At 27.8% G+C, this 16,402-nt stretch overlaps 2 protein-coding genes across 2 annotated transcripts in view; both read right to left on the bottom strand.

The window, feature by feature from the left end:
* Positions 1–807: 807 nt before the first annotated feature.
* The window catches only part of LOC126555835 (uncharacterized), a 52,802-nt gene continuing 37,207 nt past the window's right edge, over positions 808–16,402 (bottom strand). The window contains exons 3-10 of the mRNA XM_050210733.1: positions 2,994–3,375; positions 2,724–2,930; positions 2,547–2,627; positions 2,195–2,288; positions 1,939–2,130; positions 1,590–1,832; positions 1,219–1,527; positions 808–1,097 (exon numbers count right to left, since the gene is read on the bottom strand). Coding sequence (XP_050066690.1) covers positions 916–1,097; positions 1,219–1,527; positions 1,590–1,832; positions 1,939–2,130; positions 2,195–2,288; positions 2,547–2,627; positions 2,724–2,930; positions 2,994–3,375 — 1,690 coding nt within the window. The 3' untranslated portion in view covers positions 808–915. The remainder of the gene's footprint in view (positions 1,098–1,218; positions 1,528–1,589; positions 1,833–1,938; positions 2,131–2,194; positions 2,289–2,546; positions 2,628–2,723; positions 2,931–2,993; positions 3,376–16,402) is intronic.
* Positions 7,479–14,439, bottom strand: LOC126549136 (E3 SUMO-protein ligase ZBED1-like). The gene is made up of 5 exons (XM_050197698.1): positions 11,458–14,439; positions 10,378–10,465; positions 9,284–10,246; positions 8,947–9,192; positions 7,479–8,085 (listed from the first exon to the last, which is right to left on the bottom strand). Exons 3-5 carry the CDS (start codon positions 9,483–9,485, stop codon positions 7,661–7,663), a joined length of 873 nt encoding a protein of 290 aa, XP_050053655.1. The 5' UTR covers positions 9,486–10,246; positions 10,378–10,465; positions 11,458–14,439; the 3' UTR covers positions 7,479–7,660.

Below are 16,402 nucleotides of genomic sequence, written 5' to 3'. Positions count from 1 at the left end.
AGTACATAACTTTTTTTTTTGGTCAAACATTACATTTTATTTTTATGAATACAATCTTATGGTACAATTATTAATAAACCACGATGGCTGATCATTAAATATTCAAATATTTTAAAAAATATGTGGTCGTAGCATATAACATATTTCTACTATTAAATGTAAGTTATAAATTTTATTACTAAAATAATAACTAATGCATGCGAAAAATGAATATTAATTTTTAATCTCAATTATTTTATATATCAACTTTAGTATATATAATATATATTATATATAATTTAATATGATATATATTATAAATAATTTAATATAATATAAAATACGTTTTTATATAACATAATCACTGATGTATTTCAATAAATGTAACTTTATTTTTGTATGTATCTTTTAAAAATGAAAATGCATGGTTTTGCATATTTTGGTAAATAAAATGCATATTTTACAATTTTTTACTGCATAAAAATCCTAGTCCCGTTTATTACTATATTTACAATTTACATTACAATGTAATTTTTTGTATTATATTTCTGATAGGTACCTAGTAATTTCAAATAAATGGCAGATCGAATACTTACATTGCAGCATTATAAATTATTATAGCTATTTGGTAGAACTATTTTTTAATGCTTATAAATTATAATAGTAAATAATACTGTTATGTGCTTATGTATTAACTGTAGTTCACTACAATTTTATTTGAGTAACGATTGAAGTAACTTAATATTTTTAAAAGTCACTTACCCAACACTGTTATTTATGTACCTAGTGTTTAAGATCTAATTATAGTGCTGGTAAAGAATATACAAATATAGGTAATACATTTCTATAAGTTCAGAACAAGTTTTAGTAATTATTTTATACTTTACTTATTTATTTATTTATAATGTTTACATGCTATATTATATACAAAATATCTTACATAGGATGGTCATAATTTAAGTAGACTTGAATCACACCTCTACAAAGTGGGCATCTTCTGTTTTGATCAGCCACAAGCCTAGTTACACAAACATTACAAAATTCATGCCTGCAAGGCATTAATGTGACTGAGGCAAGTCGATCAAAACAAATGATGCAGTTTTCTGGTTCTTCTGTATCTACAAATAAAAAACAAACTGTGAATAACTAATAATTGGTACTAACAATAAAATTATGTTCATATCTGTATTTTTTTAAATAAAATATTATGTAGTATGTATTAACAGCTGATTATATTACCATCATCCTCAATGTCCTGAAGAAATTCATCCCATGCCATCCGTACATCAACTTCTTGTCTGTGGTCAAGACCCGGTTGTGGAGCATATCCACGTTGTTCTAGTGGTATTGGTTGGACAGCTTGTCGAGGTTGTATCACTGGTGGAGGAGGCCGTATCGGTTGCCGAATAGCCACTGGTCGTGGATGGGGCAAGATTTGTCTTGGTGCTGGTGCTAGTGGTTGAGGCTCCACTTGTTGTGGTTGTGGTCTAGCTGGTAATGGAGGAGGTGGTGCCAATGGTTGAATTTGTGCAACAGGTAATACAACAGCTAAAATAATTATATAATATTAATTTTTAATTATTTGTTTATTTTTTTTATAGTTCACTCACGGCGTTCTATGAAATTTGGCTCTCCAATTTCATTTCTTAACAACTGCTCTGGAGTGTGAGAAACGTTTCTAATGAAGTTTTCCAAATTATAAACTCCATTCTCACATCTCTCCCAAGCAGTGTTAATAATGATATCATTTCTCGGTCGTGTATTTCCCCTATAATCAACTCTCCTTACCGGTTGCCCATTTATAGCCCTAATAAAGTCTGCCCTTGACCGCTCCTCTATGCCTCTTAAATGTTCTGAAATATACAATACTTTTAATAACATATTATAAATTGTCAATATGTATAAAATATTAATGACAATATTGAATAATAACTAAACAAATTGTAAACACTAACTCACCATAAAACCGATATAGCGGTGGATGTTGTCCCATGAGTCTTACTAATGTAGCGTGGTACGACTCTATAAAATTGTTGGCACGGTACTTCAAACGATAAACAGTGAAGTTCAATGGACCCACAACATCCATCCAAAATCGCTCGAAGTACCTCAACAACCCTCCTAATTGTACTTCAAGCTCGTAGTCTCTTACTATAAACGTATAAATTATTTTTAAGAAATAGTCTAACTAATAAAGGTTAATATTTCTACAAACCTAAATCCTGAATAAATCTGAATCCCAACTGAATAGAAAATCTATTTTGGTGGTATTCAATTGGATTCCCTGGTAGGTGTGGCAATGCCATAAGCTAAACAAATTTCCAATTTTATCAACCTTTTTTATTTAATACTTTTTGTTTTTATTTTAGCAATAAATCATTAGAGCTCATAAAATAAATAAATGAGTAAATAAGAAATAGAACATTATGTAATATACAAACAAAAATCAAGTATTGAAAAGTTCAAAAGAAAGAGGATACAAGTACATAAGGTACAATGTTTTAGTTACTCCAACAGGCACTAACTTAATTTTAGCAAAAAAGAGCATAAATTTACTATTAACTCACCATTCTTACTATACATCTTGCATTCTCATTGGTGTTACAAATGTTAATAAGCCCATTATTCCTCAAATATCTAGTTATGCACTAAATATTAAAATGAAATGTGTAAGTAATAAGAACATACATATATTTAATATGTAATAACATTAATAATATATTATTAAATTTTTAATTACTTACACGTATATAATGAAACCAACATCCAGTATTTGTGGCTTCTGGAATCACTCTGGTTATTGCATTTCTCAAGCCATGCTCATAATCAGTAATAATTTGTAGATTTTCATAAGAAAGATTTAACGCCAAATCATTTCTTATGAACTGCATAACTCTACAATATGCAGTTGTTGTGTTGTTGATGAGCAAAACATGGATAATGGGAATCGCCTGTAATCAATACAAAATACAAGTATAATAACATAATAAATGTTTGAGTTAATGATGATTTACCACATTGTTGAAAACAATTTGTACTGTAAGAAGTTGAGCAATATCAGGTGGGTAAGCTGGCCTCACTTGAAATGTTCCGTTAATGTATAATGTACGTACAGATGGCATGTATACATTCATTTGATGGAGAAATTGATTGTTGCAAAATACAACTCCTACAAACTGTATATTTCCATCTTCGCCCAACACTTCTAACGGCCCCTGGAAGAATCGATATTCTGTCCCATTACAATTCGCTAGTCTTGATCCCCACTCAGCTGAATTTAATATAGCTGGCCACTCAGCAAGACTCGGCGGAACTGGTGGAGTAGTTCTATGTCTAGCCCTTGCTATTGCCCGCATTGCTGCTGGACGACCAACTTCCAAAGCTGCTCTAGGGAATCTAAAAGTTTATATATTTATTATATTATTTGTATATTTATTTTTTTGTTTTAATTAATTTGTTAATATTTATACTAATTCTGTATGATGTTTTTCAGTCCATCATATACCGTTACTTCTTTGAATACAATAATATAGAAATACTCTATAGATATTTTTTCATATCAACTTTTGAATGTTTGTATGACTTCATTCGAGTCGTAATGAGTAATTCGTCTTGATATATTTCAATTATTAATAAACAATAATATATATTATAAGGATATATAAATATTTATATATTATTTGTCAAACAAATATTTTTATAATTTGTAATCTAGAGGATATTAAACTTTTTATATATTCGAACCAACATGGCCGTAAGCTTTTTATTATTTATTTTTTTATATATATATTTTTAGAATAACTATAGCCTAACCTTTAAATTACTATGATAGCAACTAATGTAAGTACCATTGTTTTTATATTTATAAAATAAGATTTCAAATTGTTTTTATGTAATACACAGACAATATTAATTACTAGTAATAATACACAACACTTATTATTTGTATGTATTAATCACAAACTCAATTAGGTACTTATGTTTTTAATGAATATTCATTTTTACTGTATTGTTTTGTGTGTCTCTTAAAAATATATTTTTTTATACTAACAGAACAGTTGTTGTTAAACATTTAGTTCTAGAAAACGTCTGTAAAAATGAAAAATTTTTAACATCAGGTTTTATTGTTATTTTTGTATATTGTTTTAATACTCTCCAACTACTCATTATTTATAATAATACCTACTTGTTCATAAAATTTTTAATTAATACTATAGTAATATTTCCAATATTTATCGAATGAATCCGTGTGAATACTCCTCACAAGTTCAAATATTTCATTAGACTTAAAAACTGTAATGTGTAAATTATACAAATACCTTTTATACTCCTTATTTATTTTCGTATATGCTTATATTTTTTTTATATTTTGTCTAATTATTTATTTATAATTTACTAATTTAAGGTTCAATATTGTTATATTTATGTTATGAATTAAAAAGAAAATAACAGTTCAAAGTGATTGATACTAAACCTATTAGTTTAGTTATATTTAAGTGATATTTTTTAAATTGGAACATATATGTTTTATCTATTAATTGATAAAACACATTATTTTGTAATTTATTTCATTGCAATTGTAGAAATACAGTGTTTTAATATTAAATAATATTTATAAATTATGTTTATAATCTGTAACTGAGAAGTAATTTCACTTATTAATATTAAATCAATAAATATATCACAAGTAATTTTAATTTATTTTCTTATACTGTATTTTTTTTAATTCAAGAGGGTTATTTTGAATAAGTAATTTTAATAGCCACTGACAAAGTTCTTGAAACATTAATCAGATAAGAATAATTTATGTCGAAGTAACTTCATTAAAGTAAAAGTAAAAATAAATCCTTTTATATATTCTAAAAAGCTTTATTCTAAGACAAATGTTTATCATTAGACATTCATCAATAATAATATTATTTATATTGGTAATTGATTTATTGTAAAAATATCCGCCTGTAGAACCCTTTACTTAGTGTAACGGGGTTTAGTGAACCCAGGTCTAACCTCTGTGGCGTAGGGAAATTGGCGTCCCCATCGCCCAATACACATGATGTATTGCAATAGCCCTACCCCTCACCTTAAACGGTCGGGGATAATACATTTCACTACGAATTTAGTTGAAAGGACTGCACACCAGACCAGGATTATTGGATCAAGAAATTTTACCAAACCATTAGATATATTCATTTCACTTTTCACCAACATATTTTAAATCTGGTATAAAGAGACGTATACTTTATCCTGATGCTGTGCCGACAATTTTTAAAGAATGCCATGTTAAAATGATAAACGTGTCATCCAAAAATAAAAAGTACAAAAATTACAACTGAATAATCATCCAATAATTGTGTTATGTGTAAGAAAACAGGATCGAAATATACCAGCTCTAGTATGTCTTACACTAATTTCCATTGATGCTGGAAAAATGTGCAGATTTGTCTTAATCGGCGTCGAATAATGAATCAACAAATTCTATCAAACCATAAATTAAATATTGCATACATAACACAGGATGGAATTCACAGTGTGGTGGTTAGTGGATTGAATTGGATTCAAAATAAACGATCTCGTACAAGAATCAGAAGTTCATTAGAACGAAGATTTATCTATAATTACTCAATCAGACGCATACCACAAACAATATATCACCATTTATGTAAGCTTAAAATAACTAGTATTTAGTTATGTTATTTAGTTATATATAAGTCAAGATAGAAAAAAAATTATTGATGTTTATTTCTCCATGACCGTTATTGTTATTATTATCGATAACTATTAACCTCATTTTTAACAAATTCCCGCTCAAATTCTTGTAATCACAAAATATGTGTAATCACTATTTTTTTTTCATATATTGTCATTAAAAACTTTTATACTTATATTTGTTTGATATGAAAAAAAACTGCATCAAATTACGCAAAAATAAGTACAGATTATTTAATGATATAATATGGAGAAATGTTGCTCATACTTTTTAGTTAATTGGTGTTAATTTGAATACACCTACTGTGGGGCAAAAGCGTATGCTATACGGAATTGCCCCAGCGTTTTATACGTGGCTATAATATTATTACGTGTTATAATTTACTTGATAACTTTTTACTTTTATTAAAGATGGTTCGTAATTATGTACGCAAAACAAATCGTCAGTCTTGGGATGAGAGTTCAATGTTATTAGCCATTAAAGTAGTAATTAATGATAAAAATAGTTATAGCAAAGCATCAACCAAATACAATGTGCCCCATTCGACATTGCAAGATAGAGTTAGAAAAATTAAAGATGAAAAAATAGAATTTGACAGCAGTGCTTCAAAAGGTCGGTATAGGTTTTCTATTTTTCTAATTAGTTACATACCTAATCTGTAATTGAGAATTTGCATTTAAAAAATAACCATCAACTTAAATTTATTTTAATATTTATTCTTTTATTTATTAAAATACATGATTTTAGTTATTATTTAAAATTAATACCCCGATGCCTCGGACTGAGTTATCCTTACTGCCACCTAATATAATGTTAATTAAATCTTAGATATCTACTAAATGTTTAGCATTATATCAATTTTCATACAATAATTATTAATTAAAAAATTTAAGAATAAAGAGCAAAAACAGTTTAATATCAACAACTATTCATATATTTTTATTTTTGTTTTCATATAGGGAGGTACACTCATTATTACACTTTATAATAATAATATACTTACTGATTTATTTATTTATTTCTAAGGACTAGGTTGCTATAAGAAAGTGTTTAATTTCGAACAAGAAAATGTACTTGCTGAATATATAAAAGACATGGAAAGTCGCCTTTTTGGATTAACTCAACAAAGTGTTAGGAAGCTTGCTTTTCAGCTTGCAGATAGAAATGGTATACAATAGTGATGGGCACTATCGAATAGTCACTATCGAACTATTCGATAGTAGTTCACTATTCGAACTATTCGATAGTCATTCCAAAACTATTCGAATAGTTAAAACATTCGAATAGTCACGATATATTCGATAGTTTTAAAACTATTCGAATAGTTATTCATTCGAATAGTTCGAATAGTCGAATAGTCGAATAGTTCGAATAGTCGAATAGTTTATTCATTCGAATAGTTGAATAGTTCGAATAGTTTTTATTCATTCGAATAGTTCGAATAGTACGAATAGTTTCTTTTTAGAGTTTTAGACCATTACATTTTTTTTCATTGTTTTTTTTTCTAAGTGAATTTAGAATTATCAAATAAAAAATTCGTAATAGAGTATTTACTATTTACTATTTAAAAAAATATGAAGTAATATAATCATGTTATATTACATTTGAAATATTATAATCAATAGTCTTAAATATTTAAAATAAAATGTTTATCTAACTAGTTGTAAAAAATATTTTAGTTTCCTAAAAATAAAATAATCTAATTATTTTGAATGGTTAAACTTTTTTTAATGATAAATTAAAAAGTATTTGAACCAAAATGTGACTAGCTAATAATAAATATTAAATATATAACTTTAAAACGTGTACAGCAAGTTCTTAAAATGCATTATTTATTTATAATATTACAACTCACTACATAACAAAATCTTTAAAATTCAAAAAAAAACAAAATCATAAATTGTTTAAAAAACTTAACATTTAAAATCCTTTAGTAAAAAAAATATAAGATAAGACAATGGAAATCAAAATCATTTATCTTTCTAAATTTGCATTTAAAAATATAAGTTTATCCACATTATCTGGTAATAATCTATTTCGTCTGGCACTGACTATTTGACCAGCTTTAGAAAATACTCTCTCCGATGGCACAGATGTAGCAGGTATACAAGAGTATTTCAAAGCTACTTCATACAATGCACCTAACATTTGTCTGTTATTTTTCCAAAACAATATTGGATCATCTTGAATGTTTAAAAATTCGATATTCATGTACTGTTTGAATAATGTTGCTGCTGTACTGGAATATGTTGTCTGAGACCGAAGTGTAGTGACTGTTGCTTCTAAATATGTCAATAAATTTTCTTGTAAAGAAACGGGTTGACTGCTGTGTTCTAGTTGTTCTGCAGTTGTCAAAGTGGTGTGATGTACACTTTGTTCAAGTATATTTCTCTCAGGGGCTAAATAAAATTAATTAGATAAAATTAATTTGAATGTAAATTCTAAATAAAACAAATTAAAGTATGGTTTATTAAAATCAGTTTGCAGTTTTACACATTTGAACTAAAATTAAATTATTAATTAAGCTTATACTCGTAGTTTATAGTTTATACTTATAATAGTTTATGGTTCATATTTCATACATCATACCTAATTCATAATGGATTTAAATAACATACTAATATAGTTATTCATCATTTAAGATGTTTATAAATTTATAAATTTATTATTTTATTCATTTTGTTTAGATATTTAAGTTATATTTATCATGTTTTAATACAATTTAATAATCTATAAAAAAATTAATTGCTATAATTTTCTATAAATGTAAAAATTAAAATTAATTCTATAAACAGTACCTATACATAAGTCATAGATACGAAATAGGTTGATGATAACTTAAAGAATAAATTTGTATTTATATATTTACAAAAAAATTAAAAAACTATAAATACTGAACGGTTTTATAGGACATGGAATATAATGTGTACTATAATAGTTTGTATTTTAAGAATTTTATAAGCTAAAAGGTTAAACCTTTATTTTGTTTAAATATATATTTTCTTTATTATGTTTTGTTATACATTATAGTTTATAAATTACAATTCATAATTTGTAATTTTATATGTTATAGTGGTCATTATTAACAAAAATTTTAGTAGAAATAATTAAACTTTTAAAAATATATTTGTACTAGATATTTTTACTGTGAAACATAAACTTTTTAATTTTTGGCTGGTGATGTAAATAATAATTATTATCTATTATGAAAAAAAAAAAATGTATAAAGCAGAAAAACAAATTGTATAAAACTAATTTACCATTAGGTTTAATGTAGTCAGCTATCTCTTTTTGAACTTCTTGTTCAGCTGTATTGGCATTTTCATTTGATATAAATGCAGCTTTCTTAAATCGAGGATCTAATATAGTAGCCTTAGAGTATAAATGTGATGGATACATTTCTTCAATATCATTAAATCTTTTTGTTGTTTCTTCAATCAATTTTTTCTTTAAAAACTTGCCTGTATACGTCACTGAATTCTTATTATTAACTGATAATAATAAACCTATTGAATATAGGTAAATAAGAAAATATTATTCAAAATTAAAATTACAGTAGGTGTTCTACTTAGTGTACAGATATTTAGTATTACCTACCTCTTAATAATGGAATAACTTTTGCTAAGGTTGGTCGCTGTTCTGAGGATATTTGTATAGTTAAGCTTTCAAACGGTTTTAAAAGTATAACAAAATCGTTTATACTTTCCCATTGGTCATTTGATGGCATTTTTGGACATCTTGATAAGCTCATTGAAACCAGCATCAAAGGTTCTTTGACTATCAACAAACGTTCCATCATTGTTAGTGTACTATTCTAACGAATTGGCATGTCTTGTTTTAACTTAAGAATTGGAGAATTAAGTTGTTTTTGTTTCTCATGAAGAGCCCTGGTTGATACCTCACTGTGCTTAAAATGGCCAACAATAGAACGACACATTTTAACCAGCTTCATAATTTCAACATCTTCAGTGTGGTCGGTTTCAATGTCACTTTCATCGAAATCACTTCTTAATGCATTTTTTACAGCATTGTTTAATTTATGAGCAGCACATGGGATATGATTAAGTCCAAGTAATCTTATTGCTGCCTTAATATTTGCACCCGAGTCTGTTACAATTGCAACAATTTTATCTTCTATATTCCATTCTTTTATTACATCTGTAAGTACTTCAGATAAATACTGTGCTGTATGATTAGATTCTAGTTTTCTGGTGGTTAATACATATGTTTTTAAATTTAAATCAATGTCAAAAAAATGCACAGTCACAGTTATAAATGATATTGTATTCAATGAAGTCCAAACATCTGATGTAAGTGATACATATTTTGCTTGAGACAAAATAGTTTCAATCTTATGTCTAGTTGATTCATACAAATTTGGTATAAGCGTTGTTCCAATGAGTTTGCGACTAGGCAACTTATAACGTGAATCAAGTAGGTTTAATAAGTTTTTGAAATCCACTGTTTTCTACAATTGATAATGGTTGCATATCTTCTGCAATCATTTGAACAACAGCTTTGTAGAATTGGTCCACTTTACTTTCAGGTGGTAAGCTAAACCTATCAACAAATAATTGCATCATTGATTTATAAAATATAAAGTATTATAATTTAAAATATAAATAGGTATATTTGTATGTGTACGATTGTACAAAATAGTACTTAAGTATATGAAATATTAATAATATTACCTATTCATAAGTGTCAATTGTTTTTGTCTTTTTGGAGGTGGTCCTGGAATAATCTGTACAGTATGTTGTTCATGAGAATGAGTCACTGCTGTAGAACATAAGAATATTATTAAATCTAAATTTTCATAGTAAAAGACTAAGAATTTTTACAAACTAATATATAATTTAAAAATAATTAAATTTTGAAATTCTTATTTTTATTGAGGTTACTTCTTTTCACAAAAAGTGAATTTTAGATATGTCTTCATACCATATTGACAATTTTGGATTTTAATTTTTATGTCAGTTATATTTTTTAGAAATCTTATGTTGAATTTTTTGTTTTTTTTTTAATAGAAGGTAAAAATATGATGTACATAAAAAAAAAATCATTAACTTAGGAATGATAATTTAAATTATATTTGTATTAAATAATGCTCTAAAATGCAGTAAAAAGAAGATGATCATTAGTCATTACTCATTATTAATTATTACCTATTTATTAATTTAGATTTTAATATTTATTGAAGTATTGTATTATTTCTCGGTAAACAATGATTTTTTTATATAATTCTTCAATTTTTTTATTTTTTATTTTTTTTTTTATAAAAAAAGATACGATCTGTAAACATAATAAATTACAATAAGCATGTGAGCGAAAATATATTATATTGGCATTTGGCGTGAATACTTGAGGGAAGTAGTTAGTATTTAGAAGTTACCCAGCAATAACAGTATAACACTCGATGAGGCTATTTTTAACATATAAAATACATACCTATTTTTTTTTTAAAGTTACCCGATTAGTTAATTAAGTCGCGACACCAGCACCTTTTAATTCTTTTTGATGGATTACTAGGAATGTTTGCTTGGTTCAGTGCAAGAATTATAAAAAAAGTTTAAAAAAGAAATGCCCCTATTTACTAATTATTATCCCCATCAGCTTTTTAATTTTTAAATATTTGTGTTGATATGTCTAGTGTATATATATACACTATACAGAATATAAGAATTATTTTTTAAAATTAAAATACTTCTAAGATTTTAAAAAATACTTAAACATTTAAAATTTAAAATTTAAAATATAAAAATGTAAATTACCTGTAGACGTTGATGGTTCGTTGGAGACATTTATGTCATCAAGCTCTTCAATTTGTGTCGCTAATTTGTTAGCTTCCAATGCCGTACTATGTTTCCGACGTAAATGGTCCCAAATATTTGATGTATTGTTTGTATATTTTATTTTAAGCTTACATAATTTGCATTGAATTTGACGTGGAGAATTAGGATCTTTATCCATATAATTCCAAACACCAGAGCGATTTTTTTTATACATTGTCAATAATAAAACACAAAAATACTAATTTTCAAAACAAAATTCGATTAAGAAACACAATAAATAAAAAAGTAAGAAACCAAGAACGTACTGTGTCTATACTCTTTATGGTATAAAAGACATATTCTAAATGATCGTAGTTAATAAGTTAGGAAGTCGTAAGGTACAAATTTCAATAGGTATGTAGATTGTCGCTAAAAATGTTGGTATATTGAATGCGGTTTGGGTTTGTGAGAAAGAGGTCTATGATTTTTACTTATTTTTAGCTTTTGCGTCTCTTTTTATATACAAAAACATCATACCTAATAATAACATTACTACGATAATAATATTATGTTCTTGATCTTCAAAAATAAAAAGGCGATGCCGCCGTCGACCCGTCGGCGACGGTCTAAAGTCTAAACTGTGAAGGTTTAAAGTCTTGAAAAATACAATAGAGCAACAGGCAATTACCTAGAATAGGACGGCAAAAGAATAGTTCGATAGTGACTATTCGATAGTGCCCATCACTAATTTTTAGTATTTACTATTTACTACTTACTAGTTAGTAGTTAACTATACAAGAATTTAAAGGATTCGTCGCTAAAAACTAAAAAGTAAAAACCCGGATGGTTACACATATTGTTAGGTATATAGTATATACTATATACCTATGCGCGGATTTATACGCATTTGCATATTTATTCTGGCTGATTGTATGATATGCTAAGTGAGCATAAAATATTGTTTCATAGCATAACGATTTTAAAAATGAAACTTTTTTAGTGCATATTTTTGCAAATATTTAATATTTATCCATTTTTTTTGTATTTTGAAGGCTTTATTTTACGGTTTTAATTGTATATTTGGATGTTTTTTTTTAATAAATCATATTTTTTTATGGATATTTTTTATTTTTTGCATATTTCAACGTTTTACTGTTTTAGCGCATATTTAAAATATTGAAGGGCATATTTGGTTGGTTTTTATTTTTTAATGCATATAATTCTATGCTCTAGTAATAATTTACGAATTGAAATATTCGAATAGTCCATCTCCATAATAAAACTATTTGAAATTGAAACTTATTCGAACTATTCGATAGTGCTATTCGAATAGTCTTCCGAACTATTCGATAGTGTAAACTATTCGGTAGTGCCCATCACTAGTATACAACATACATTTAATACGAACACTGGCATGGCTGGTAAGATAGCAAAATTATATATATATATATTGTATCAAGTATGTAAAAAATTAAATTATTAAATAATTTTAATTCAGGGAAAGATTGGCTAAAAGGTTTTTTAAAAAGGCATTCTGAGCTATCAGTGCGTGCTCCAGAGCCTACTTCAGCTGCTAGAGCAATGGGATTCAACCAGCCAGTTGTTCTGCATTTTATGATTTATTAAGACAATGCTATGATAAATATAAATTTTCTGCTGATAGAATTTTTAATGTTGATGAGAGTGGCCTATCAAATGTTGCAAAAAGACGGGCAAAAATCATTGCTCATAAAGGTAGAAAACAAGTTGGAAAGTTATCATCATCAGAACGAGGTCAAAATGTCACAGTTACTATTTGTATGTCAGCTTCAGGTAATTTTATTCCTCCTCTTATGATATTTCCAAGAGTGAGAATGAACCCTGATTTTATTGATGGAGCGCCACCTGCTACATTGGTTGTGTGCCATCCATCTGGTTGGATGCAGTCACATATTTTTGTTCAATGGCTAGAACATTTTATTAAACAAACTAATCCTACAGAATCAAATCCAGTGCTTCTACTATTAGACGGACATGCGACCCATGTTAAGAATTTAGATATAATTGATTTGGCACGCAAGAACAATGTAATTATACTTTGTTTTCCCCCTCATACAACTCACCGTTTGCAGCCACTTGATGTATCATTTATGGGGCCATTAAGTACTTTTTACAGTCAACAATTAGATTATTGGTTAGTAAACCATCCTGGACGTGTTGTTGGACTTCACCAAATATCAAAAATATTTGGAGAAGCATATATAAAAGCAGCTAATATTAGAAATGCATGTTCTGGTTTTAAAAAAACTGGTATTTTTCCGTATGACCCAGAAGTATTTACTGAAGCAGATTTTGCAGCCGCTGAAACAACAAATCTAATTCAAGAACCAACAGAACTTGTAGTAGCTGCACATGAAATTGAAATGGTAACACCTAATTATAATATTGCACCTGAAGCTACTACATCAAATAATATTCCATTGAATGACTCTGTAAATATCAATGTGTCACAAGATAATATTACCATTATAAATACCAGTGCTTTTAATGTATCTCCAGAAATGATTCAACCTATTCCAAAAATCCCTGCTAGAAGTTTTAGGTCTAGTAATAGTAGAAGAGGAAAAACTGCAATAATAACAGAAAGCCCTTATAAAAATGATCTAGAAAATTCACAAAGTATTAAACCAGTCAAACGAAGTCTTTTTGAAAATAAAACTGTTTGCCATAATAAAAAAGCTTTGAAAAAACGTGCCACATGTTCCAAAGATGATGTTGATGTGCAGTGCTTATATTGTGATGAGTTATACACAACAAATACAAATGGAGAAAAATGGATCAAATGCACAACTTGTGAAAATTGGTTACATGAGTTATGTGGTAGTGTTGAAAATTGGAAAACATATATCTGTGATAACTGTAAAAAATAAGTTACCAATAGTTTATTATATTATATTTTTAATTTAATTTTGTTCTAAATACAGAACAGTTAATGCACTTATTGTTAAAATGTTAAATGTGTTCAAGAAGAACCTATATTATCTCATAAAGAAATTAGTATGTTCCTTTTATATAATTATTATTATAAACTTGTTATAATGTTATATTGTTATATTTAAAAATGTATTGTTAAAACGACTAGATGTGTTCAAGAACTAAGAATGTTCGAACGCGGAACGACGAATATTATCTATCTATTAACTATTCGTTTCGGACACCACGGTGTAGCGGGATGGAGGCGCCCAGCAAGTTCCCCCTCCAGTGTCCGGCGACAGTTCGTCTGCCGTTGACCGACGGGTGACACCTTTGCTGTCTTTTCCGAACGGTTGGGCTTGACATACGTCTCTGTCCGCCCACCGTCATTTTTTTGTGTGCCTTTCTTTTTGTGCCGTCACACTAAGTCGTGTGGTCCACCTTTACACCCCACAGTGTGATTGGTATCCGGATACGTTATTGTTAACGTGAGCAAAATCGATTGCTGTCGTTTGCACCATCAGGCCGCCGATCAACTGTACCAGGACCACGTGTGTCATCCGACCAATTATATAAACCAGGTCGTACTTTTTATTATTATTTGGTTGTACCTATCTACCATTATTGTTTTGTATTTTTTTATATTTTATTACTGTATATTATATTTTTGTGTTATTATTATCTATATATTAATTATTGTCAATCGACCCCGGGGCGCCCTATATTAGGTCCGTTATACTTATTAATATTTAATTTATTTGGGCTCATTGTTAATATATATTTTGCTCAGTTGTCATATTATATATCAACGACTTTGTTACTTAAAAATATTATTGTCATTTATTGTATACTTGGGGTAACCCACTCCGCTCCTGTCTACGATATCACATGCGAGTCGTTGCCGACAACCGCCGATCGTCGTAGGATCGGTAACGGCGCAACAAAGAACCTATATTACTTTTTAAGAAATTAAAATGTTCCTTTACATAATTATTTTATTTTGTTTTAAATATTGGTAGGTAGGGACCTACCTATTTATTTTATTTTATAATATAAGTATTAAGTTTAATGTTTATTTTATTTTCATTATTTTGTTACTTACATGAATCTTTAAACATGTTAGGTTTAAATGTTATTTAAAAAGCTTGTTTTGTAAGGTAAAGAACTACCCTACAACATTTTGTTCATAATAAAGTGAAAGTAATAGTTGTTAAATGAGTTATTATTTCTTTTTATTCTAATATAAAAATGCAAAATACTTTACTCAGGATTTTTTATTGGGGAGGGGAGGTATTAATATGTATTACAAAGGGTGCCTATTATATTTCTATTATTTTAGATCATAAAACCATCAATACGGTTTTGCCCCAAGACGAATACGGTTTTACCCCACCTATGAGGCAAAATCGTATTTTTTGGTACTTTCAAAATTTGGATTTTTTTTTTAGTTTAAGTTAAGATTTTTTTTAAATGCTTCAATATTATTGAAGCTAACAATATTTGTGATATATTTACGCAATCCAGTTTCAAATTTTTCAAATGCTGTGAGTTTTACAGTGCCTAGAAGTTAATAGTACGGTTCTGCCCCGCCTTTCCCTACCTAAATACAGGTTACATACATATTTATCTTTTAGACGTTTCCGCTGTAGGCAGGATATCGACAGGAGGCCGGAGGCCACGTGTATATTGTATGATAATGATTAATGACCAACTCGATACACCTATTTTATTTTATATATTATATTATACATTGTAATATTGACTACTCCTAAGAACCTACATTATAAATTAGTTGCATTAGTGATTTCTAACGAAATACAGCATACATATCACAGTGGTCGAACAATTATTCTGACCATTTGAGATTCTGGAGAATGAAATATTTGCAGGTTTATATAATACGATAAGTTAACGATTATTTTTTAATATTGTGAGGAGAACGTCAGGACATATTATAGGGACGTCGTATAGGTACTCGCATATTATGTTGTCT

The sequence above is a fragment of the Aphis gossypii genome, chromosome 1 (assembly GCF_020184175.1).
Source record: "Aphis gossypii isolate Hap1 chromosome 1, ASM2018417v2, whole genome shotgun sequence".
Taxonomy (NCBI): Eukaryota; Metazoa; Arthropoda; class Insecta; order Hemiptera; family Aphididae; genus Aphis; species Aphis gossypii.
This window is presented reverse-complemented; position numbering and strand designations above follow the sequence as displayed.

What these genes read in the sequence shown, in the direction of transcription:
- LOC126549136 (XM_050197698.1), bottom strand. Translation starts at nt 9,485, where the DNA reads ATGATGGAACGTTTGTTGATAGTCAAAGAACCTTTGATGCTGGTTTCA. An exon ending in AGTTATTCCATTATTAAGAG is followed by an intron (nt 9,193 to 9,283) that starts GTAGGTAATACT and finishes TATATTCAATAG; the next exon opens with GTTTATTATTATCAGTTAAT. An exon ending in TGACTACATTAAACCTAATG is followed by an intron (nt 8,086 to 8,946) that starts GTAAATTAGTTT and finishes AATTTTATTTAG; the next exon opens with CCCCTGAGAGAAATATACTT.